The 25488-nt window shown below is 42.3% G+C and overlaps 1 protein-coding gene and 1 non-coding gene across 2 annotated transcripts in view; one reads left to right on the plus strand and one right to left on the minus strand.

Moving 5' to 3' along the window:
- Positions 1–11780, plus strand: part of MUC13 (mucin 13, cell surface associated) — a 32158-nt gene extending 20378 nt beyond the window's left edge. Inside the window, exons 7-10 of the mRNA XM_056126486.1 lie at positions 4880–4999; positions 7769–7859; positions 8612–8699; positions 11615–11780. Coding sequence (XP_055982461.1) covers positions 4880–4999; positions 7769–7859; positions 8612–8699; positions 11615–11780 — 465 coding nt within the window. The remainder of the gene's footprint in view (positions 1–4879; positions 5000–7768; positions 7860–8611; positions 8700–11614) is intronic.
- A 12932-nt stretch (positions 11781–24712) lies between these two features.
- LOC130036233 (U6 spliceosomal RNA) lies at positions 24713–24819 on the minus strand. Its single transcript, XR_008794286.1, has one exon. It is a non-coding gene; the product is annotated as a U6 spliceosomal RNA (small nuclear RNA).
- Positions 24820–25488: the final 669 nt, after the last annotated feature.

A 25488-nucleotide genomic window follows, 5' to 3' on the forward strand; every position in this document is an offset into this window, starting at 1 on the left:
GCACAATTGGATGGTTTATCTGCTCCACACTATCCTGCATGCTCTAGCATGCTAGTCCAAGAGGGTTTCCCAAGCAGCAAGAGGGGGATTTTTGAATCACACATGTTTCTCAGGTCTGTTCATGCCATGTCTAACATTGATTCTGATGGTCCAAGCAATTCACGTGCTCAGGAACAGAGTGGCAGGACCCTGGTGATGGGCCTGGGTAGGAAGGTATGAATGCATGGACATTGTGATTGCAATTCACTCCCTCACACTGAGGAGACCTGCTACATCTCTTCCATGACCTGGCAGGGTCAACCTCAGAGGAGCTTAATGCAGCTGGTTCCCAGGACTAGCAGCCAAATCCCGAGGCTGCTGCTGAGGGCAATATATTGGACTTTTCAATGGTATTTAACCATGGGTTTTTTTTTTTACTTTTTTTTAAAAAAAAAATTTAACTTTGGGGCCACACCCAGCGGTGCTCAGGGCGTACTATGAATTCTGTGCTCAGGCATCACTCCTAACAGTGTACAGAGGCCCTTATGTGGTATCAGGAATATAACCTGATAAGCCTTGTGCTGAGCAAGTGCTCCACCACCATACCATCTCCCTGAGCCCCTCATTCCCTTCTTATAACCCTGTTCTTTCAATGCCTCACACTCATTATCCTAATTTCTTCTTACGTCCTCATGCTTCTTACTTCCTCTATTTGTAATCTTAAATTTTCACTTTGAAATATATGTTCACTCCTTACTTTGTAAAAAATATTTCTCTTTTTGAAAGTAAAGACAAATTCTATTCATTCATAATTTCCCAGCATGTTTTATACTCAAGAGTTCATAGAAGTTCTTGGTGTTCGCTGAAGACCTGAAATAAAGCATTCTGGATCAGTTATTTAAATTCTTTCAGAGAAGTTGGAGGCTTCTCTATACCACACTGCCTCTTTTTGTGTGTGTGTTTTGTCTATCCATCAGCTTTACATTCTCTTTCTCTTTTTATCTCAGTCTCTCTGTCAAACACACACATTTTCCATTTTACCCTTCATTCTTTCTTATTTTAAGTGTTTGTGACAAGTCTCAGGTTATTTGACACTCTAGACTGTGACATTTTAAATATACTTTCTTTTGGGAGGTTTTACCATACCATGTTTATCTGATGCATATTTTTCCATATTTTGTTTGTCTTTTATCTGAAGAATACTTCTGCAAATCATCCTGTTTCTTAAGCTCCATGACCGTCTCTCTCACCTTTATCACTATTTCATAGCTTATAGAGATCATTTGTAGTTGCATAGTTTACCATTCATTTTAGTAATGCCTCACCTATTTGAACTGTTTTCATCTTCTGGTCTCTTGTCATAGAACTGTATCTTTTTTTTCTTTACCCAAGGCCTGCTCTCGTGCTCTCTGGGAACGACTGGGTTCTTGACTTCCAAAATGCCTATCACTTCTATCTGCTGTTCATTGTCTCTTGAGGATCAGAATCTGGTCCAGAATAAAAAGGTTGTTTATTCACAATATCTATGCCTGGAAAAGAAAATTGTTGCCGTACAACCTCACACAATCTTGTTTTGGCTAGATGAGACTTGTTAAGTATGAGGAAATGAAGGTGCCCCATTTGCATGGGAACTCACCTCTCAGAATGGTCAGCAGCTGAAAGTACCAAAAGCCTTCTTCAGATGGAGCTGGGGTATCCTGCATAAATCTCCATGTGGGCTCTCCTTAGTGATGACCTGAAAATTAGGTGCTGTCATGTTTGAAATCATTTGACCTCATTCTGAAATCTAATCTTTTTTTTTAAATTTTTATTAGTGAAACACCATGAGGTACAGTTGTAGACTTACAAGTTTTTGTGCTTGGGTTTCAATTATGCAATGATCAAGTACCCATCCCTCCACCAGTGCTCACTCTCCACCACCACTGATTCCAGAATCCCTCCCACCCCCATCCCCCCATCCCATCCTGCCTCTGTGGCAGGGCATTCCCTTTTGTTCTCTCTCCCTTTGGGGTGCTGTGGTTTACAAAAGAGGCGTTGAGTGGCAATCATGTTACTTCTATAGTCTACTTTCAGCATGCATCTCCCATCCTGGGAGAATCCTCCCAACACCCTTTATTTGGCTCTCCCTTCTCTATCTGAGCTGCCTTTTCCCCTAGTGTGTGCGGCTGGCCTCCAAGCCATGGATTAAACCTCCTGGTACTTGTCTCTGCTCTTATTGGTACTACATGGAAAGTATCATGCTAAGTGAAATCGAATCTTTGACACTTTCTCTCAGCATCTCTCCACTCTTATGCCAATGTGGCTCCACGGACACATTAACAAATATCAGATGACAGTTACATTGGCCACAAGAGCAAGAGCTGACCTTCAGACTAAGAGAAAAATGTCTTCTGCAGTGATCCTGCTTCTATTCCCAAGTCATATTATCTCTTCTGTGTAAAAAGTCCTACTTTGGACAAACTGGCAGGCTACCGAATGTAGCCTGCCCACATGGCAGAGTCTGGCAAACTCCCCGTGGCGTACCCAATATGCCAAATACCAGTAACAATGATGGTTCTCATTCTCCTAAAGAGCCTTGAATATAATCTCAGGGCTAGGATGAAAGAGACATTACTGGGGCCTGCTCGAGGCAATCGACGATTAACAGGATGATTTGTGATTTGTGTAAAAAGTCAGAATTTATTTCAGTGTGTGTATGTAAGTCTTTCATGGGAGTAATTTCTGAATGGAAGGTGATGAAAGAAAGGATGTGCACATCTATTCTACCTGCTCCATTCCTCACATCTGCCCCCACTTTGTTCTCAGATTCATATTTTACTCCTAAAGCCTTCCAACCTATGTTTAAACTAATATTCTTGGAGGCAGGAGTGAGCAAGTGACAGAGCTCAGGGCTTACTCCTGACTCTATGCTCAGGGATCACTCGTTGGGGTGTTCAGGAAATCATACGTGGTGCTCTGCGTAGAATTGGGCTTGGCTCTGTGCAAGGTAAAAGCCTACAAACCTGGACTATTTCTCTACCCTGAAAACTAATATTCCTTTCCTGGACCATGTGACATCTCATACTGTACACCACTGATGTACCAAGAGTAGCACACCACATTTAATGGGATGTAAAGTAGAAGGCAACCAATCTCAGGGAGAAAATATATAGAAATATAAATAGATATACACACATGCATACACACATATTAGCAGGCAAAGGTTCAATTTTTAACAACGTGTTGGTAATCTCTTATACAAGGGCCTAATATCTCCAGGGTGAAACACAATAATCTTCACGCACTTTCCCCTGAGGAAACATTTTTGGGTCACTTTTAGTAGATTATTCATAATAAGCGACACAGAATAAATTATTTATGTCCTGCCTTGGATTATTTTTGTGGGTTGGGGTGGAAATATTTTAAATATGATGATGGGAAGGTATAATTGTGATGGGATTGATGTTGGAATATTAAATGTAATAAATTATTGTGAACAACTTTATAAAAATAAAACAAAATTTTTAAAAAAGTATACTTAAAACACCTAATATTTTTTTATTATATTTATTTTTTAATAGTGAGGCACCATGAGGTACAGTTGTAGACTTACACATTTTTGTGCTTGGGTTTCGATTATACAATGATCAAACACCCATCCCTCTACCAATGCGAATTTCCCACCATGGGGATCCCAGCATCCCCTCACCCCCCAGCCCCCATCCCACCCTGCCTCTGTGCCAGGGCATTTCCCTCTCTCTCATTTTGAGTGCCATGGTCTGCAAAAGAGGCATTGAGTGGCAATCAAAAAAAACCTAATATCTTTACAGATGTCTTGCATGGGTCTGAGCAATAATACAGCAAGAAGGGTGTTTCTCTTGTATGACTCAGACCTGGGTTTGATCCCCAGCACTCCATATGGTCCCCTGAGCACCACCAGAAGTAATCCCTCAGTGCTGATATAGGAGTAACCCCTGAGCATCACTGAGTGCAGTCCAAAAACCAAAAAATAAAATTTAAATTAGAATTTCTTACATGTCCATGCCCTGACTCAAAATCTACCAAAGGATCCTTGGGCTTTTAGTACAAAAGTCATTGGTTTCAGTTTTGCATTCAAACTCTGCTACACCTGTGAGTGGATGAATGATTGGGCTATTGAGGCTTTCCTGGTGTGGATTTATTTTTATATTAGCTCATACAATTCTTACAACAATCACGCAAAACAAGAATTATTAATCCCATTTTATAGTTGAAGGGAACTTTGACCTCCAATAGTGAAATGATTGAACCAAGAACCCACAACCAACCAATGGCAGTGTCACCAATTCTCCATTTTCTCCCACCTCTTTACTGCCCAATTCCACCTCTTCCCAGCTCTATAAAACTCCACTGTTACTTGACAAGAATTCTCTGCTTCGCTTCATGATTTGTTCATTCTTCATAGGTATATTTTGCCTCTCTTTTGGATATTCAGGTCTTCTCTGTCTTTTATGATTTAACCAAGACCAGTTTCCTCTATGATGCTGTCAATAGTTACTTAAGCCCCTGGGTTCCCACGTTACTTACTGTCGAAATTGTGGGACGCTCAAAATAACTTTCTATGGATTAAAATGGGTAACTCTACAGAGATGGTGCTCAAACATTTTATAGCTACTATGTCTCTTGTGGAACCCAGCACACAGCTAGGTGTAAAATCTCAAATTTGAACATTATTGTACCTCACTGGATTCAAGTACTTCAAATTGAATTTTATAAGTAAAAGCATGAAAGAGAGGACTGAGAATTGCATTCCAGAATCCTGGACTTCCATTTGTTAAATGTTAAAATTAAAGAATTTTAAGATAATGGAGTAGGGTGCTTTCACAGGTGGCTATATCCACAGTGTCCTTCTAAATCCATTTTAAATATTTGTGCCTTTTAGGTGAAAATCTGTGTGATTATTATAACTGTGTACGGAATAAAAACAACTGTGCTGACGGTTCGCAATGTGTTTGCAAATCAGGAATGTACAGGCCTACCCCACAAGCCTCTCATTGTGTTCGTAAGTGTTCTACTGCCTCCCCAAATGTTCTTTACAACTTCATTATTTCTCCGTTCACAATTGCAACATGCAAACTTGGCTCAAGAGTCCACATACATACCAGAGTCTGAACAATCTGAATATTAACTTTGCACATTCAGACCAAGTAGGGGTCAGGGCTGAGAGGAGGGCAACCCATTGTATTTGGGGGGAGCAGATGGCTGAGCCCATGCACATGTCTGTGTAACCAAGGTAAAGAAATTTCAAGCTGGGATTTTGCACATGGTGTTGCAGAGGTTGTTTGTGAGTTACCCAGACATCTCTGTGTTTTCAAAGCTATTCCGTGTCCTCAAAACTGCACCTCAAAATACAATAAGCATTGCCAGTGGGATGAAACTTTGGCGCGTTCTAAATGTGTGTGCCTGCCAGACTACATGGATGCTGGAAAGGGGATCTGTCAAAAGTAAGAGACTCTAACTACTTTTCTTTAAATCCTTCCTAACTAAAGCCAGGCCAAAATGATATAGCTTGCAGAGAATGTTTGGGTTTAAAATCAGGACATTGGCACCAGGCATAAGTGGAGCAATATATACATGGAAAAATCTGGATCATGCTGAGTCACATGAGTCAGAGGGAAAGAGTCAGACACAGAATTATTGTCTCATATGTGTCATTTTCTCATAAAGAATAACAAATGCCCAAAGACAATGAAAACAAAGGATGTGAGAAATGATCTTTAATGAAAAATGTCACTTTTTGGTGGGTGGGGAGTTGGAGGGTGGGAGAAGACAGGGAAGGGCAATGAATATAGTGGAGGCAAGTATTCAACTGGGAAGACAAAGTGGTGCTGAAAGGTAGTGAAGCCTTATGTGCAGACCCTATTAGTAACAGTACTGTAAAACACAAAGCAGAATCTTTCTTTAAGTGCCTCTTGTGGAGGCAGACTGGTGGGTGGGATGCAGGGGTGGTGGGGAAGACATTGGTCTAGGGAAATGGACACTGGTGAAGATATTGGGTTGAAATATTGTATGCCTAAAATACAATAATGAACAACTTCATAATTTCACAGTGACTAAATTTTAAAAAGCAGAGCAGTTTAGACATCATCATCAATATATCATCATCAGTGTTTTCTTGGACCTTCTCTATGTGCTTGGAAGCGCTTAGATCATGCTTCTTACACACTGCCAGTAATGTACTATTCCCCCATTGGGAGCCCACATACCACAGGCTCCTGGCTTCAGCTTCACCTGAATGGTTGAATCTTCCTGGACCTCAGGGGCCAGAGGATTCCACCTGAATACTCAGGAGCAAATGCGGCCTCATGGATTTGTGTAGTGGTATCCCTCCACCTTCCATGGAGGATGATTACCAGGGAGAAGGAAGCAGAAGGATGGAAGGATGAGGCAGAAATAGGGAGAAGGGGGAAGTGGGATATGGAAGGAGGCAATGAAGCAGAAGTGGGACTCCCATGCCCATCTCAGAGGCTCTTGACCTTGACCGTGGTGCCCAATTCCTTACTCTGTTTCAGGTGTGGATTTGGCTACAGAGGAGTGAACTGTCAAGACAGTGAGTATGAATCTCTGTCTTTATCGAATCTTTGAGAAACAGACATTGGCTACATTTATAAATGAGTCATGTCCGGGAGTTCTAGTTCACTCCCAAAAGTAAGAAAAGATTGACACCTTGTCTTCGGGGTCAGGCCACCCTTGTCCCCTTCAGGTAACGGGAAGCAGAGCTACTGCTACAGGAATGAGCTGATCTCAGTGCTGATGTTGGCAAGTGCCACTGGTGTGTTCCTTATAAACAAAAGTGTCCTGACATGCTATTCATTTCCTCTGGTATAGATTAGTGATCAATTCTCTGCCTTAGACAGAACAATATCCAGTGGATCCCAAAAATGATTGAGAGAGCAGTGCCAGAACCACACATTTAAAGAATCCATCTGCCTTTATCTTCAATTCTTTCATATTTTCAGATGTGGCATTACAAATGCTCTTGCTTCATTCCTTCTCAGACCCACACACAAGACCTGGAAAATTCTGTTTTTATATTTTGGGTTAATAGGTTTTACATTTTGCATACTTAAGAAAAAAACACCAATCCAGCATGAAGGAAACATTACAGTTTGCTTCCAAGACAACCACAATGCAAATGATGATAAATATTTGTTTGTGGTCGTAGATGGGGAAGGTGCTTGCCTTGCACACAGCTACCAATGTTCAGTTCCTGCCACCAAGAATGTTCTCTTAAGCTCCACCAAGAATGATCCCTGAGTACAGAGCCAGAATTATGTCTTGAGCACATCCTGATGAAACCTCTCTCTACCCCTAAAATAGTAGAAAAAAAGAACTTTGACTTAATTTGTTACAAAGTTGAATTTGGTTGGTTTTCTGGGGCACAGAATAGGGACCTCCCACTCCACATTTTCTTGAGGCACTATGTAGTTCAGGGGATCCAGCCCAGGGCTCCTGCATGCAAAGCTCAGGCCCTTTGAGTGCACTCTTAGGCCCAAGGCTGTATTTGTTAAATCTTTCTGGCTTCTGTGTTGTTAATGTTCATGCCTAAACAATGAGAGATTTGGGACCAGGGAGACATCTTTATGGACTATTGTGCTTTATTTGCATGCAGGCACACAAGGTTTGATCCCCAGTTCTGAAATGTCTCCATGAACATTTGAGGAGTAGCCCCTAATACTAACCTTTAGCACCAGTAGTTGTGAGCTCCCTCCCCCCCCCGCCAAAAAAGAGAGCAAGCTTTGGACTGCGTGACCTTTGGAGTCTTTGCCAGACTCAACAGCCTGAAGAATCCAGGCTGCAGGTGACAGAGAGTGGTAATCAGCGAAAGAGACAAGAGTCTGGACTAGCACGGTCTAATAGAAGTATAATTCAAGCTTCCTGCTTAATTTTAAAGTTTTTAAAATTGTAAGTGAAATGTAGAAAGTTGAGAGAAAAAGTGAGATTTATTTTAATAGCATTATATTTCATCCAGTGCATCTGCATTATGACCAGGAACATACAATCCACGCAAGAGATACTGATGGCTCTCACACACTCTCACACTCTGAGTTTGCCATCCCCTGGGCATGTTGCACTCACACTCTGTCTCTAGCCATTTCAGTAACACAAGTTGGATCAGATGCAGAACAGGATGAGTGCTAATACACTCTTCATGCCCACACTTTAAGGGCCATTTCATGGCCTGTTAGTGCCTAGGCACCCAAAATTGACTTCCTCGACTTAAGAGGTCAGGAATGAAGGGGAGGGAGGAACTAGGCACCCAAAATTGACTTCCTCGACTTAAGAGGTCAGGAATGAAGGGGAGGGAGGAAGTTAGGTGCATATGTGGACGTGGACGTGGAGTGAGATCCCATCCACACATGAGGTCCAAGAAAGTCCTCTCCTTCTCTCCTTCCTAGTTCTGATCTTTTCTCTGCAAGTCTACCTCTTCTGCTTGATTTCTGAAGATGCAATTGGGTGGGGGTCAACCCTGATCAGAGGATAGGCTGCTTAGCTCTTCCAGTCCTGGCACTCTTTGAAACTTAAGCCAGAACCCTAGGAATGAAGGTACCTGGGTGGTGGACAGGGCTGCCGGCTGCTGGTAGCCAATCCTACCTTCCCTTCTCCCTTACAGATTTTCAGCTGATCCTCACTATCGTGGGAAGCATTGCAGGCATCTGCATTCTCGGCTTGATGATTGCAATGATCTTCATGGGGGTGAGGTAAGAAAGAACCTGCCCCTTCCGGGGTACAGTGCCCGACATCACACTCTATCGTATCCAAACACCCACAGCACCAACCTCACATCTCTTGGGCAAGATATGGAGCAGAGATAGACTTCTCTGATCCCGTTGTGTCACCTTGAGTTCCCTCTGATTCTATCAGCTCGATGTAGTCGTTTAAGAAAATATAAAAAATACGGCTATATAGTACAGCAGGTAAGGTGCTTGTTTTGTACACAGCCAACCAAATTCATCCTCAGGATCACATAGGGTCTTCTGATTCCATCCAGGATGATACTTGAGCACAGAACCAGAGGTAAATCTTGAGCTTCACTGGGTGTGGCTTCCAAACCAAATGTATATAATATTGTTGTATAATCGTAATATATTTATATAAATAATCCTATATTTATATATTTAAGTGTATCATATAATAGAGAAATATTTTTAAAAAATGAAAATTTACAAACACTACTACCCCAAAGCAACTAAACATTTCATTCGTTTAAACTTCCAGATTGCTTTTCTTTAAAATGACATTTATGGGGCCTGAGCAATCAAAAAACATGTGGGACACTTGGTTTTTATGCAGACAACCCAAGCTTTATTCCCACACCCTCTGAGACTCACCAGTAGAGACCCTTGAGCACACAACCAGTAGAAGCCCCTGAGCACCATCGGGGTGGCCAATGGTGCCAAAACAAAACAAAAAATGAATCAGATAAAATAGAAATCCATCATGTACATAATTTTGGATGCTTTGCAGTGGAAAAATAATGTGTGGAGGTTCATTTTTCTTATTTCTCTAATGTAGCTTAGCAACCATTTCCTGGACTATTAAAAACTCTGTTCCCAGCCTTTAATTCCTTTGGTGTTGTCTTGTATCACTCCTCTGTCAGAACCCCCTGTAAAGGGCCAAACACCAGCCTCTGAGGAGTCCCTGGGGTCTGCACTGAAGCATTTCTTCACGGCCGTTTCTCACCTTGGTGCTCTGAGAACTGGAGAAGGAGCCTTCACTTATCCCATAAATATTTAGACATGCAAAGTTCCCTCCATTTCAGTTATACCAAGTGAGGCTGCACTTGATAAAAATGAGTTATTAAAGAATTAACATTTAGCTCACACTTTCTATATTGGCAAGATGGATAACTTTTCACTCATGCAAATAAATAAATAGATTTTAGGTTCTTAAAATATTTTGCTTCTTCTATGCTTTTCTAATTTATTCTACTTTGATAATAACTCATTCTCTGTGTCTGATTATAAGAATGCGAACTGGGAAATAGAAGTGTGTCTATCCCCTTCCTGGGAGGGGCTCAGAACACTCCATGTCTGACCAGGCTGCCTTGCTCTCATTAGAGGACTGGCTGGCTCTCCTGTCCCCCATGCTGAACTCACAGTGCACAGAGCATCACAGGAGACGCAGTAGCACCAGGAGTCCCATCCAGGAAGACTCTCATCACCTCCCTCTTGAGGCACGCTGGCTCTCAGCCCAGGGCACACTGAGAAAGAGCATTTCCTGCCAAGGAGGCCTCGCCCAGTCTCACTATGCAGGAGTATGGTCACAGGGCAGGAATTCAGGGGAGGTTCTACCTTCATGACACTCTCCTGGGGACTAGGGGCCATGATCAGAGTTCACAGGGTAGGGGGTGGAGACAGTTTTGGTGATAGAGCTCATGCTTTTCATGGGTCAAGTCCTTTGTTTGGTTTGTGGTTACTCATGGTGCCAGAGTGCTGCTGGATGTGGATCTGGTGGCCCCCAATTGTTATGGATTAATTGGGGTTCAGATGCCTCTTCACCACCAAGGTCTTGCACTTGACTTTAAGAGCAAGCTCAGTGGTCTAAGCTCATGCACTGTGTGCAGGAGGCCCAGTTGTAATCCCCTGAGCTATGAGTAGCCCCTGAGTAATGTGGTTCAAAATTCAAAAAATAATATTTATGCCTGGAGAAATCACTTAAAGTTCTGGAGAATACCCTCTGAATTGAGGCCTGGATTTCATCCCAAACACTGCTTGATCCACAGAACACCCTCAGGAGCAGTCCCTGAGTATCTTTGGGTGCATCCCAGCTGCCTCTGCAAACAATTTGCAGTAGAAAACTGGAAATGCATAGTTCTCCTTTCATACCTGGAGCTCATTTTATTCACAAAGGTGCTCTTTAAACACTGAATTGGGTTAAATACAAACTTGTCCCATCAATTACCCTTTCTCTTTGGCATCTATTATTGTTTCCATAAATAGTTTAAAAGTTCCATAAATGGTTCATTTTTCTTAAAAATAGCTCCATAAACAGCTGCTTGTTTCCACAAATACTTCAAAATAAAAAAAAAACACTGGCACCACAGAGACAGTACAAGACTTAAGCTTGTCTGGATACAGCAGACCCTGGTTTGATTTTGGGCAATGCATATGGTCCTCAGAGTAACACCAGGAGTGATTCTCTGAGCACAGAGTCAGGAGTAACTCCTCAGCACAGCTGGGTATACCCAAAAAAACCAAAAAGAAATAAAATACTGAATTTATTCGCAAAACTGTGATGGGGCTGGGACATTAGACACTGGTGTACATCAGCATTGGCCATGGTGGTGGTGCTCGTCAGGGCTTACAGGAGAGTGTCCTCAAACTCAGGGTCTACACCAAAGAGAGTCATGAATAGGGTAACAGACCTTTGATGGCTCTGAAATGTAAACAGCTGCGGAAGCCAGGTGACAAGAGGCCAGGGACCTTTGTGTGATTGTTTTCTCCTGGTCACTCACTTGGCAATTTCTGATGCTCTCAAAAATGTCTCATGGTAAGTCCCTTGTCAATTTCTAATGCTCTCAAAATTTTCAAGCCCTGTTGAATGGATTAGGAGAGTTAGCTGTGAGGGTCTGTCGGCCATTGTCTGAGCCTAATTCCTTTGACTAACTTTACAGGTCAAGAAGCAGACAGGAAAACACTGACCAACAGAAGATGGTTGAGTACGACTCTCAGGATATGGCAATGCAGCACACAGGGTTCTCCGGGCCATACACAGAGGGAAGCCGCTTCCCGAAGGCCCAAACCACCCCCTCCAGCCAGCCACACAATCCCTACAAGTGAGCTTCCCCCACCCCGAATAATAAGTGAGTCTGGGCTCCCTGTCTGTCCTGATAGAAGCATCACCCCCTGTCCCTAACACTGGCAGTGGCCAGAGTCATCACTTAATCTCTCTACTTTTGTCTCCCCCCTCTGTGAGAAAAGAAGATCCATTAAGAGCCAGGAGATGGCACAGTCTTCAGGGCCCTGCTAGACCTGGGTTTGAGCCTCGGCACCATGTGCGGGGGGGCATCCTGGCTGCAGCCCTGGAAGCCTCCAAGCACTAACACTGACCCCAGCCACATTGGTCTAGTATGAGCGGGAGTGTCCCCTCAGCCCCTGAGCGCACATGGCCCCACATTTTTTTTCTTGTTTTTTAATAATGGAAGCACTGAGTGACAAAGACACTCATGAGTTTCAGGTGTATATTGTTGTAACACAGATGCCTTCACAGTGTCCCCAGTTCCCCCTGCCCTACAGCCTGCCTCTGGGGCAGGCACTTTCTCCTCCCCCATTGCTCTACTGTTCCTTCCCTACTTATCTCTCCACACCTGCCCAGTGCCACACTTCCTAGTGAAGATCAGTTCTCCCACTCTTCATTTCTATCGTCATCCTGCATTTGATATTCCCTCGTGAGTCTTCTTTATATACCATATACGAGAGAGATCATTCTGAATATATTCCTCTCCCTCTGACGTAACACAATATGATACTCCCCAGGGCCATTGATATTGCAGCAAAGTACATGCCTTTATGATTTTTTAAGACTGAATAGTATTCTACGTACTGTATGTATATGTACTATATGTATGTATATATATATATATATATATATATATATATATGTATGTACTATGGTTTATTTAGCCAGGAGAGCCCGGCAAGCTACCGAGAGTATTCGATATGCCAGACACAGTAACAACAAAGTCTCCAATGGAGATGTTACTGGGCCCGCTCGAGCAAATCGATGATCAACGGGAGGGCCTTTACTTACTTACTTACATTCAAGGGCATTTTGTTCTTTCTGCATTTTGGCTATTTTATATAATGCTGAAATGAACACAAGAGTGAAGGGTTTTTTTTTCTGATTTCTGCTATTGAACCCTTGGGTGTATTTTCGGGAGTAGAGCTGCTGGGTCATATGGGAACTCAACCCCTAGTTTTTGAAGGAATGTCCATAATGTCGTTCAAAAGCTGGATCCATGGACATTCCCACCAGCAGTGAATAAGGGTTCATTTTCCTCCACATCCTTGCCAACACTGGTTGTTGTGTTCATTTTGATGAGTTCCAGTCTCTGTGGTATGAGGTGATATCTCATTATTCTATAGGGTTGGATTTGTTTGAGGTTTTATCAATGTATATATCTTGGATTATTAGCCTTTAGTTGGAAGAGTGCTGGGCAAATAACTTCTTCCAGTCTGTTGCTGTTTTTGTATTCTGATCGCTATTTTCATTGAGATACAGAAGCTTCTTAATTTAATGTAGTCCCATTTGACAATCTTTACTTCTACTTGTTTGGTCAGTGGCACTTCATACTTAAAGATGGATATAGCTTCAATGTCACAGAGAGCTTTGCCTAAAATTTCCTCTATATGAATTATGAATTCAGGTCTGATATCTAGGTCTTTCATCTGTTTTTATATGACTTTGTGCAGAGCATTAGAAAGAGGTCTGAGCTTGTTTTATTGCATGTGGCTGTCCAGTTATCCCAGCACCATTTGTTAAAGAGGATCCACTTTATATTTTTTGCTCCTATTTCAAAGATTAGCTGACCATTTACCTAAGGATCTGTCTCTGGTTCCCTATCCTATTCCACTGATCTGTCCTAATTCCGCCTAATTCCAGTAGCATGCTGTTTTAATTACAACCACGTTACAACCAGTTCGATTTGGGGAAAGTGATACCTCCCATATTCTTTTTCCAGTGGATTACTTTAGCTATCTGGGGGGTGGGAGGGAGTTTATTGTTCCACATAAATTTCTGGAGTATTTGATCTTTTTCTTTGAAAAAAAGTCCTGATTTCCTTATAGGGACTGCATTGAATCTGTATAGTGCTCTGGGGAATATTGTCATTTTGATGACATTAATCCTCTCAATCCATGAGTAGCACATATGTCTCCATTTTCTTGTATTCTCTTTTATTTCTTGATTAGTGTTCTATAAGTCTTTAACTTCTTAATTTGAGCCCATTCTTAGCACTTGATTTTTGATGTGCAATTGTGAATATGATTGTTTTATAATATCTTTTATTTCATTATTTATAAGGGAAAGCAAAAGATTTGGAGGGGTTGTATAGATTCTTTTATTTTTTTTAATTTTTTTCCTTAAATTTTTATTAGTGAAACAACATGAGGTACAGTTGTAGACTTACAAATATTTGTTCTTGGGTTTCAGTTATACAATGATCGAATACCCATCCCTCCACCAGTGACCATTCTCCAACACCACCAGTCCCAGTATCCCTCCCACCCTCCTTCCCCCCATCCCACCCTACCACTGTGGCAGGGCATTCCCTTTTGTTATCTCTCTCCTTTTGAGTGCTGTGGTTTGCAAAATAGATATTGAGTGGAAATCTTGTTTGGACTATAGTCTATTCTCATCACACATTTCCCATCCTGAGAGGACCCTCCCAACACCCTTTATTGGTGCTCCCTTCTCTATCTGAGCTGCCTTTTCCCATAGCATGTGCGGCTGTCCTCAAAGCCATGGAGTAATCCTCCTGGTACTTATCTCAGCTATTCTTGGGTGTCAGTCTCCTATTTTATTACTTTATGTTCCCCAGATGAATGCAATCTTTCTACGTCTATCCCCCTCTTTCTGACTCATTTCACTTAGCATGATACCTTCCATGTAGTACCACTTGTATGTAAATATCATGACTTCATCCTTTCTGACAGCTACATAGTATTCCATTGTGTAGATGTACCAAAGCTACTTTAACCAGTCAGCTGTGCTTGGGCACTCAGGTTTTTTCCAGATTCTAGCTATTGTAAACAGTGCTGCAATAAACAGACAACTGAAGATGTCACTTCGACTATACTTTTTTGCCTCTCTGGGGAATATTCCTAGGAGTGGAATTGCTGGGTCAAATGGGAGCTCAATTTCTAGTTTTTAGAGAATTGTCCATACTGTTTTCCAGAAGGGCTGAACCAGTCAGCATTCCCACCAGCAGTGAAGGAGGGTCCTTTTCTCGCCACATCCGCGCCAGCACCGGTTGCTTTTGTTCTTTGGGAAAGCAATAGATTTTTGATTATTAATTTTATAGGGTGCCACTTTACTGCACAAATCTATTGTTTTCAGGAGCTTTTTTGATAGAGTCTTTAGGGTTTTCTAAATATACTATCATGTCATACATAAGTAGGGAGAGTTTGGCTTCTTCCTTTCCTATGTTGATGCCTTGGTATCTTTTATTTACCCAACTAGTATGGCAAAAACTTCCAATAAATACTATATTGAATAGAAGTGGTGAAAGGGAGCACCTTGTCTTTTTTTATGATTAAAAATTTATTTGGCATACAAATATTGGTAAGCTGGAATGATAGCACAGCAGGTAGGGTGTTTTGCTTGCAGGCGGCTGACCCGGGGAACCCAGGTTTGATTCTTCTGCCCCTCTCGGAGATCCCAGCAAGCTACCGAGAGTATGGCGCCTGCCGGCAAAGCCTGGCAAGTTGCCGGTGACATATTCAATATGCCAAAAACAGCAACAAGTCTCACAATGGAGACATTACTGGTGCCTGCTCTAGCAAATCAAACTATAACAATCTCGAAACTATCTGGCTCTTTGCAGAAATCCAAAATCATTAAATGACATTATATGATTCTCATACCAGCTAAATACCAACAAGTATTTCACATGTCTTTTCAGCAATTCTTATTGTTGGGGGGGAAATTATAAACAAAAATGGAGCATCTTTTGTCTAAATAATGAATGTAATCAATGTAGAGAAGAGTTAAGTAGAAATCATCTGCCTCACAGGCATTGGGAGGGGTGGGAGGGAGGTATATTGGGGTTCTTGGTGGTGAAAAATGAGTACTGGTGAAGGGAAAGGTGTTTGATCATTGTATGACTGAGACAAAACTGAAAGCTTAGTAACTTTACCCACAGTGATTCAATAAATAAATATAAGAAGAGAAAAAAATAAAATTATGAAAAAAAGCAAGGTGGAGTTCATGCCCAATTAAATCATCAAATCAGTGGCTGAATAAATAGCAGTACTCCTACATGAAAAAATACAAAAAAAAAAGCTTTCATGTTTGAGTTTCAGTCATACAATGATTGAATACCCATCCCTCCACCAGTGCACATTCTCCACCACCAATGTACCCAGTATCCCCCACCCATCCCAACCATCCACCTTCCTATATGGCAGACAATTTCTCCCATACTTTCTCTCTACTTTTGGGTATTATGGTTTTCATATAGTACGAGAGGCTATCACATTTGGTCCTTTATCTACTTTCAGTACACATCTCCCATCCCAAACGATCCCTCCAACCATCATTGACTAAATGATCCCTTCACTATTCCACCTGCCTTTCCCCCAGCTCATGAGGCAGGCTTCCAAATATGGAGAAATGTTCCAGGCCCTTGTCTCTATTGTCCGTGGGTGTCAGTCTCATATTATTTTACTTTATATTTCACATATGAGTGCAGTTCTTCTACGTCCGTCCCTCTCTTTCTGACTCATTTCACTTAGCATGATGCTCTCCATGACCAGCCACTTAGAAGCAAGTTTCATGACTTCATCTTTCCTAACAACTGCATAGTATTCCATTGTGTAGATGTACCAAAGTTTCTTTAACCAGTCATTTGTTCTCAGGCACTCATGTTGTTGCCAGATTCTGGCTATTGTGAATAGTGCTGCAATGAACATACAAGTGCAGATGTTATTTCTACTGTGCATTTTTGCACCCTCTGGATATATTCCCAGAAGTGCTATTGCACAGTCATATGGAAGCTCAATTTCTAGATTTTTAAGGAATGCCAATATTGTGTTCCAAAAAGCCTGGAATGGTCTGCATTCCCACCAGCAAGGAATGAGAGTCCCTTTCCCCTCACATCTGTGCCAGCACTAGTTGATCTTGTTCTTTTTGATGTATGCCAGTCTCAGTGGTGTGAGATTATATCTCATTGTTGTTTTGACTTCCATCTCCCTGATATCCTGGGTATTAACCACTTATCAGATGGGTAAATATTCTTTCCGATTCCGTGGGCTCTCTCCGTATTTTGGTCACTGTTTCTTTTGAGGAGCAGAAGCTTTTTAGTTTAATATAGTCCCATTTGTTTATGTTTGTTTCCACTTGCTTGTTCAGTGGTGTTTCATCCTTAACAATGCTTTTAGCTTCAATATAATGGAGGGTTCTGCCTACATTTTCCTTCATGTACCTATGGGTTCAGTTATGATATTGAAGTCTTTAATTCAATTTGATCTGATTATTGTCAGCACTGAGTTTTAATCCACTTGATTTTTCAAGTGATGATAGAGTGGGGTTGAAACCTCCCAGTATTGCTGTGTTTTAATAAGTCTTCCTTCAAGTCTATTAACAATAGTTTTATGTATTTTGCTGGTACTGGAATTAGTTGCATATATTTTTAGGAGTGTGAGTTCTTCCTGGTGTAAATATCTCTTGATCATTAAGAAATGGCCTTCTCTGTCTCTAGAACTTTTTAATCCTGATGTTAGTGTTGTCTGATAACAGTATGTCTACACCAGCCTTTCGGGGGGATTGTTTGCTTAAAATAATGTCTTTGAACATTTGACTTTGAGTCTGTTTGCCCTTACTCCTCACCTGTGTTTCTTATATACAGCAGGATGTTAGATTAATTTTCTAACTCATCCTGCCACTCTGTGTCTCTCACTTCGTGCATTTATGTCATTAACATTGAGGGTCGTGGAGTTTTCTGCCATCTTTCTGTACAAGTTTAGTGTGTTCATTAGATTCATCTTGTCTTAGAGTAGCCCTTTTAGTTCTTCTTGAAGAGATGGTTTCAACTCTATAACGTTCATGAGCTGTTGTTTTTCTACAACGTTGAGAATTGTTCCTCAAGTCTGAATGAGAGTCTGAGTCAAGTATTCTTAGTGAGATGTTCATTTGCTGAGTTTTTTTAAAAATTATATCTCACTATTATGAGGTATATTTAAAATGTTAAAATCCTTCAATTCTGGAGATTCTCTTAGGATAAATCTGTTGAAACTGTTATTAATGCTTTTTTGTATATAATTTCTTTCTTTGATTTGTGACTTTCAGTATTCTCTCTATATTGTGGTTACTATGATTAGGATGTGTCTTGGGTTGTTTTTATTTGGAGTTATTTTAGCTGGCATCTTTTGGGCCTCCTGGATCAGGGAGCTTGTCTTCTCCAGCTCTGGGAACTTCTCAGCAATGATAGTTTTGACAGTTGCTCCTTCCTGTCCCTCCAGGAGACCAATGATTATTATGTTGTTCTTCTCAAATTCATCCCAGAGTTCTATTATTTGTTGTTTATTTAATTTGAATTTTTATTCCATCTTTTGCTGTTCTTTGAAAGTTTTCTGCATTTCATCTTGGAATTCACTCATTTTTGCCTTCAGCTACAGTTACACTTGCTAATAAGGCCTTCCGGTGAGGTTTGATATTACTTACCAAATTCTGTCATTTGCTTGTACTTTTCTCATTTCTGCTCTCATACTCGCTTGTGTTTTATTGGATATCCACTCCATCATTGCTCCTTTGAGTTCCTTAAACATCCTCAACATTTCCTCTCGGAAGTCTTTATCAGATAGGTCGTGTAAAATCTTATCACGCCGAAGGTTGTGTGTTCACGGGCTCACTGGATGACACTGTCTCACCGCCTGCGTTCGGTGCTCTTGAGCCGCTGTGTGTGGCCTGGATGGGAACGGCTGTTGGCCAAGGGCAGACGGAAGAAGAAACGAGGGCCAGGCCGGTCTATATCAATAGTAGTTTATTCCAATTCTCTTCACTCCTGTCTTTCTCTGCCTCCTTCTCTCCTGGGCCCCAATCTTGGAACCTCTCTCCTTCTGGCTCTGACTCTGGATCTCTGGAGCCCGAGCTCTCTTGCTTCTGACTCCCTTTCCGAGCTTACGTCTTAGTTTATATAGCAGTCACATAAAGCGGTGACATAAAGGTGGGTTGAATACTGACGAATCAACAAAGAGAGGTAAGACCACTCCTCCAGGAGATTAACTCAAGGATAAAATCTCATCTACAGAGATTACTTCAGATTACTAGGAGATCTGCCCAAGGGTGGGATCCCAACTAGGGTGTGTTCTTCCCTCAGTTAGTAATCTACTTAAATAGTTGTAATAAATCTACTTCTAATATTTCTAGCAATGTCATTCTGTATGAGCACAGTAAGAGATATAAATTTAGTTTGGTTCTTCGCCAGGTTAATCTTCCTAGCTCCAGCAGGGTCCTAGTCTCGTTGTTACTTACTTTTGGATCATGACAGCATTTGTCCATGATCATGCCCTCAACTTATAGCTGAGTATTGTGGCTCTTTGGCCTGGCCCATTTCGATGCCAGGGTAGCTCACTGCTTGCCCTGGGTCCATTCAGTCCCTCATCGGGACCCTGCTTTTGGGGTGCTTGGAACTAAGGGCAACTGAGTCAAGAAATCAGATGCCCAGGAGTAAATATTATTTGAAGTCAATCAACTCCCAAGTTACAAAGCATAATATTAACTGTCTTCCTGTGTCCACACAGAAAGGACTTTGCTTACAATACAAGTTCAGTGTCCTTAGAATGGTGTGACCTGACAAACCTTAACTACCTGAGGAAGGACAAAAGAGTGTTATCCTACAAGGTCGTTTAACTGGTTATTATTTGTTGAGTCTTAGGGCTGCCATCTTTGGTCACTAAGTGTAGTGGAATCCTGTTCTGTTTTCTCACTGTGCATTTTGTACCCTTGAGATGACTTCTGTATGCTGTTGTATGGCTGGGTGTCCAGAGTTAGAATGTGGGTGTGTCCTCTCAGTGAGATATGATGAAGTGAAGAATTGCTCCAGACTGGCCTGGGAAAAGGAAGCATTTATGAGTGCAGTATTCAGGCTGTGAATTCCTGCGTTTGGTGCAGGCATTCAAGGATCCTTGTGGGACTAGTTTCTGTGCTTTGGGGACTACTGGCTGACCTGGGAATAGGCATCGTTCTGAGTGCAGCTTCTTAGCTGTCATTTTCTTGTTTTTGTTTGAGTGCTACCTCAGGCTGTGCTCAGGGCTAACTCTTTCTTCTACACCAAGGATCGCTTCTGGTGTATTAAGGGGACCATAAGTGGTGCCAGGGATTGAATCTGAGTTGGCTGCTTTCAAAGCAAGCAATCTACCCACTGTACTATCTGCTGGCCCTTATCCTTCCCCCTACACACACACACAAACACCCACTGCACACACACCATTTTTAAAATTAAAAAATACTGAGAGAGTTTAGGGATAGTACAGGAGAAAATGTGTTTCTCCTTGCATGTGGCTACCCTAATTCGATTCCTGACACCACACGTGGGCCCCAGAACACCTCCAGGGATCACTCATTAGCACAGAGTGAGTAATAGCCCCTGAGCAGTGTGGGGTATGGCTCAAATCCTACCCTCTAAGTATAATAATAGTAAGGAGATACACTTGGGGTCCCTTTGAGTAGCGAGTCTCTCTGGCGATGGCTCCAGGGCTGTCCTGGAGGTGATGGGTTCTCAGCACGTTCGGCCCCAGAGACCTGTCAAGGTTCTCAGAGATCTGGTTCTGTCCTTCCCAGCCAGCTCCTGTGGAGCAAATCTCCTCTCTCCCCACCCAAGCCCCAGAGCTGAAAGCAGTCCCACCCACTGATCGCTGGAGCACTAAGGTTGGATCACTCTTGGGCACTCATACAGAGGCTGGGTGTGACCCTGCAGTGCCCCAGGGGTAAGCCTGAAGTGGGCAGTCGGCAGGGGAGATACCAGGAGGACTGAGATGAAGGGAAGATGTGGAATAGAGCAGGGGCAATAGCGAGAAGAAGGGAGACTCATTTTTAAGGGAAAACATGTCCTGAAAGAAAGAACGGGGCAAAGAGGAGAGAGTGGAAGAGTGGGCCCCTGCGAGCAGGGAAAGGGACAGAAGGAAGGGGGCACAGGGTGCTGGGAGGGGCCCGGACTGACAGTGCCTAGGTCACTTCCATGGACCTCCCCGGGGAGCTTGTACTCTTAATGGTCTTAGTGCACCTGGAACATTCTAAGCAAATCTGTCATTTTTATCATGAAACCCTCCTCTTTAATTCACAGAAATCAAAGTGTTGAGCATGCGAGTAGAGGGGCCACAGGAATCCAGGGATTCAGGGAGGGTGACACACAGAGTTCCCAATCCCAAACACTTGCGCACACACATTCACATACATGTGCACACAGTGCACACTCATGCAAGCATGTACACATATGCACACATATGAACGCTCATGCAGATTCATGCACACACTCATGCACACAATAGCCAGAAGGGCTGCTCTGCTGGCCTTTTCTCCAACTCCTCTCAGATCCTCTTTACCCAGGCCAAGAGCTTGCCTCATGGCATCCAGCACCTCCAGGAGGAACCCCCAGCACCGTGCCCTGGTAAACCGCTGGGCATCACTAAGTGTGATCCAAAATCCACTGAGTGTGACCCAAAAACCAGTGATAAAGAGAGAGTCTTCGGTGTTGGAATAAACCTGGGACCTAGAGCCCAGATCTAAGCACAAGGCCTTGCCCTTTCCTGAAATGAGCCGTGAACCATGAACATGTTATTTACCTTTTCCTGGTTAGTTTCCCTCTATGAAATGGATGTGACAAATCCCACTCGCAGGATAAATATCAGAGATATAGATAAAACCTGCAAATTGACTGGTTCTTATGTGAATAATCACATTCAAACAGTGTTAATCAGAAAATACTAATTTGTGAATATAAATGTGTGTTTGGTATTTGATCTGTTTCTAATATCCCTCTCTTCTCCATCCCATCTAGATGGTGAAATTAAAGTGGCACCACCCTTGCTCTGCACCCAGGTGTGAGTTTCTATTTCGAGTTGTTGAAGTGAGCAGCAATGAGGGTCCGACCTTTGGTTTCCTTACCTGCCCAACATCCAGCCTCTCTGAATGAAGATGTCGATGTTTGCAATGCTAAGAACATTGCTAAGATGTTCGATTGCTAAGTACCCATGAAATTATAAGCACAAATTATACTTACAATAGATTTTTCCCAATAAATACAGCAGTTAGATTTCTTTTTTTCCTGATGCATGAAAATTGCTGTTTCCAATCTAGAGAATCACTCTTCTAAGATTGTTCATTGTTGGAGAATATTGCTTTGAGCAGATTTATCTCAAACAAACACATCACCAACATCTGCAAGATTCTTACGTAACAGCCGTGGGGTTCCCCAGGAGGGAAGGAGATTCTTTGTGTCTTTTAAGATTCTCATGACATATTTGGCTCAGTACAAATGCTGATTTTGTGTCTCAAACATTGGAGATTGGGCCACAGTTACATGTTCAGGACCAGAACATTCGGTGTCACACAACCAAGACAGGAAAGACATCTCATTCAGCTTGTGCTTTGTGTATCTGGGCCCTGGGCAGAGTGATGGGAAAGCCAAGGCCTGAGCAGAAACTGTCCTTTGTGGTGCAGGGACAGGGAGAAAGAGCCAAGCAGGAGTCAAGGAGGAAAGCTGGGTGGAAGGACGAGAGAGAGAGAAGCTACCAGCCCCACCTGTCGCTCAGTCTCTTTCCTCATGGGCAGGTGGGCCCTGATCCAGGCCATCCCCAAGACTGAGTCCCTGGGGAAAGGTGTGAAGACAAGACTCCCAGGTGTGTGACTGATGAGACCCTTGGAAATTTCAGACACTCATGGACTGAGCTGGAGCATTGGGCCCAGATGTCCAGCCTCCTGCTTAGGTTTTGGGGAACTTCCCTGAAGCAGAGGCCTCTCCTGGGCACACAGGCTTCCTTGTGGCCCCCTCACATGCCTCCACCTAGATGGGGTAGAAGGCCAGCACCACCATTCTTGGGGAGAAAGGTCTCCAGTGTATACAGGTTTCTGTCTGTTTGTGTTTGATTTTGGGTCCTGACTCTATTGAAAATGGTTAAATAAAGTGTCCTTGATCCCGTGGTGTCTCTTGCTTTTTTCTGGACTTCCATGCACACAGAGGTCACATTTCACTGTCCAACAGCCCCCACTGAATGTGGCCCCAAAGGAACTGAAAGCTGGATTCAAAACAAAAACTACAGCAACTGCCACTGAATACAACCTGCAAACTTCCAGGCCAGAACTCTTTGTTACAATGTAGAAAAGGTTTCCTTAGCTGTCCTTTCCCCAAAAGCCCACACTATCAGCTTGATAAATCCTTTGTTTAGGTTTAGGCAGATGCAATGAAATGTGCCTCAGAGGACCTTTGAGCCAAAGGGAGGTAAAGGTCCACCCTGGCACCCACCAGACTTCAAAATCTGCCCTTTCTAAAAAAGACAATTTTTCTTTTTTCTATTTAAGCTGTTTTATGTCCATCGGACCTGAGGCAATCACATTCTAGACAGTGGTCCTGTGGTTTTGGTTTCTTTTCTACTTTTGTTTTCATTTTTACATTTTTTATTATTAGTGTATCACTGTGAGGTACTGCTACATACTTACAAACTTTAGTGTTTTTCTTTCAGTAATGCAATGATTCGTTACACATCCCTCCACCAGTGCCCATTCTCCAACACCAATGATCTCAGTATCCCTCTGATCCCCCCAACCCTCCCTCTCCCGACCCCACCTCTGTGGCAGGGCATTCTCTTTTGTTTTCTCTCTCCTTTTGGATATTATGGTTTGCAATAGAGGTATTGAGTGGCCATCGTGTTCGGTCTATAGTCTATTTTCGGCAGCTCCCAACCCGAGCGGGTCCTCCTAGATCCCTTGGCTTCGTGTTCCCTTCTCTATCTGAGCTGCCTTTACCTCCAGCATGCGAGGCTGGCTTCCAAGACATAGGGCAAACCTACTGGTCCTTATCTCTACCATTCTTGGGAGTTAGTCTCCTATCCTTTTACTTTATATTCCACAGATGAGTGCAATCTTTCTATGTCTGTCCCTCTCTTTCTGACTCATTTCACTTAACATGGTACTTTCCATGTTGATCCACTTTTATGCAAACTTCATGATTTCATCTTTTCTAACAGCTATATAGTATTTCATTTTGTATATGTAACAGTCTTTAACCAGTCTTCTGTTCTTGGGCACTTGGGTTTTTTCCAGATTTTGACTATGTAAACAATTCAACAATGAACATACAAATGCAGATGCAATTTCTACTATACTTTTTTGCTTCTCTGGGATATATTCCCAGAAGTGGTATTGCTGGGTCATTTGGGAGCTCAATTCCTAATTTTTTTTTTGCTTTTTGCGTGACACCCAGCGATGATCAGGGGTTCCTCCTGCCTCTGAATTCAGGACATACTTCTGGCAGTGCTTGGGGTATCATATAGGATGTTGGGAATCAAACCCAGCTAGATTGCATGCAAGGCAAACGCCCTACCTGTTGTGCTATTGCTACAGCCTCTCAATTTCTAATTTTATTGAAAAGCGTCATCCTGTTTTCCAAAAGGGCTGAACGAATAAGCATTCCCACCAGCAGTGAAAGAGTCCCTTTCTCCCCACATCCACGCCAAACACAGGTTGCTTTTGTTCTTTTGGATGTGGGCCAGCCTCTGTGATGTGAGATGCTATCTCATTGTTTTGATCTGAGTCTCCCTGATGATTAGTGATGTAGAGCATTTTCTCATGTACCTCTTAGCCATTCCGATTTCTTTGAGAAATTTTCTGTTCATTTCATCGCCCCATTTTCTGATAGGGTTGGATGTTTTCTTGTTGTGGAATTCGACCAGTACCTTGTATATCCTTGATTTCAGCCCTTTATCAGATGGATATTGGGAAAATATCCTTTCCCATTCTGTAGATTGTCTTTATATTCTGGTCACTTTATTTCTTTTTTTTAAATATGGAAAGCTTCACGAATTTGCGTGTCATCCTTGTGCAGGGGCCATGCTAATCTTCTCTGTATCGTTCCAATTTTAGTATATGTGCTGGCGAAGCAACCACTCACTGTTTCTTTAGAGGTACAGAATCTTCTAATTTTAAGAGAGTCCCATTTATTTATCTCTGTTTCCACTTGCCTAGTCAGTGGAGTGTCATATTTGAAGATACCTGTAGCTCCAATACCATGGAGGGTATTGCCAACTTTGTCTTCCATAATGTACCTTATGGATTCTGGTCTGGTTTGAGTTCATTAATCTATTTTTATCTGACTTTTGTACATGGTATTAGGTAGAGGTACGAGCTTTTGCTTTTGCATGTAGCTGTCCAGTTTTGCAAGCACCATTTGTTGAAGAGGCTTTTCTTGCTCCACTTCACATTTCATGCTCCCTTATCAAAGATTTGATGGTCCTATATTTGAGGGTATGTGTAAGGATATTCCAACCCTGTTCCATTGATCTGTTCCTCTGTCTTTGTTCCAGTACAATGCTGTTTTAATTATTGCTGCTTTGTAGTAGAGTTTGAGGTTGGGGAAGGTAATGCCCCCCATATTTTTTCCCCAGAATTGCTTTAGTTATTCGTGGGGTTTTGTTGTTCATATGAATTTCAGGACTGTTTGGTCCACTTACTTGAAGTACGGATATCCTTTCAGGGATTGCATTAAATCTGTATACTGCTTTGGGGAGTATTGCCATTTTGACAATGTTAATTCTCCCAGTCCATGAGCAGAGAATG

Source organism: Sorex fumeus, unplaced genomic scaffold (assembly GCF_029834395.1).
Source record: "Sorex fumeus unplaced genomic scaffold, SorFum_2.1 ptg000063l, whole genome shotgun sequence".
Lineage (NCBI taxonomy): Eukaryota > Metazoa > Chordata > Mammalia > Eulipotyphla > Soricidae > Sorex > Sorex fumeus.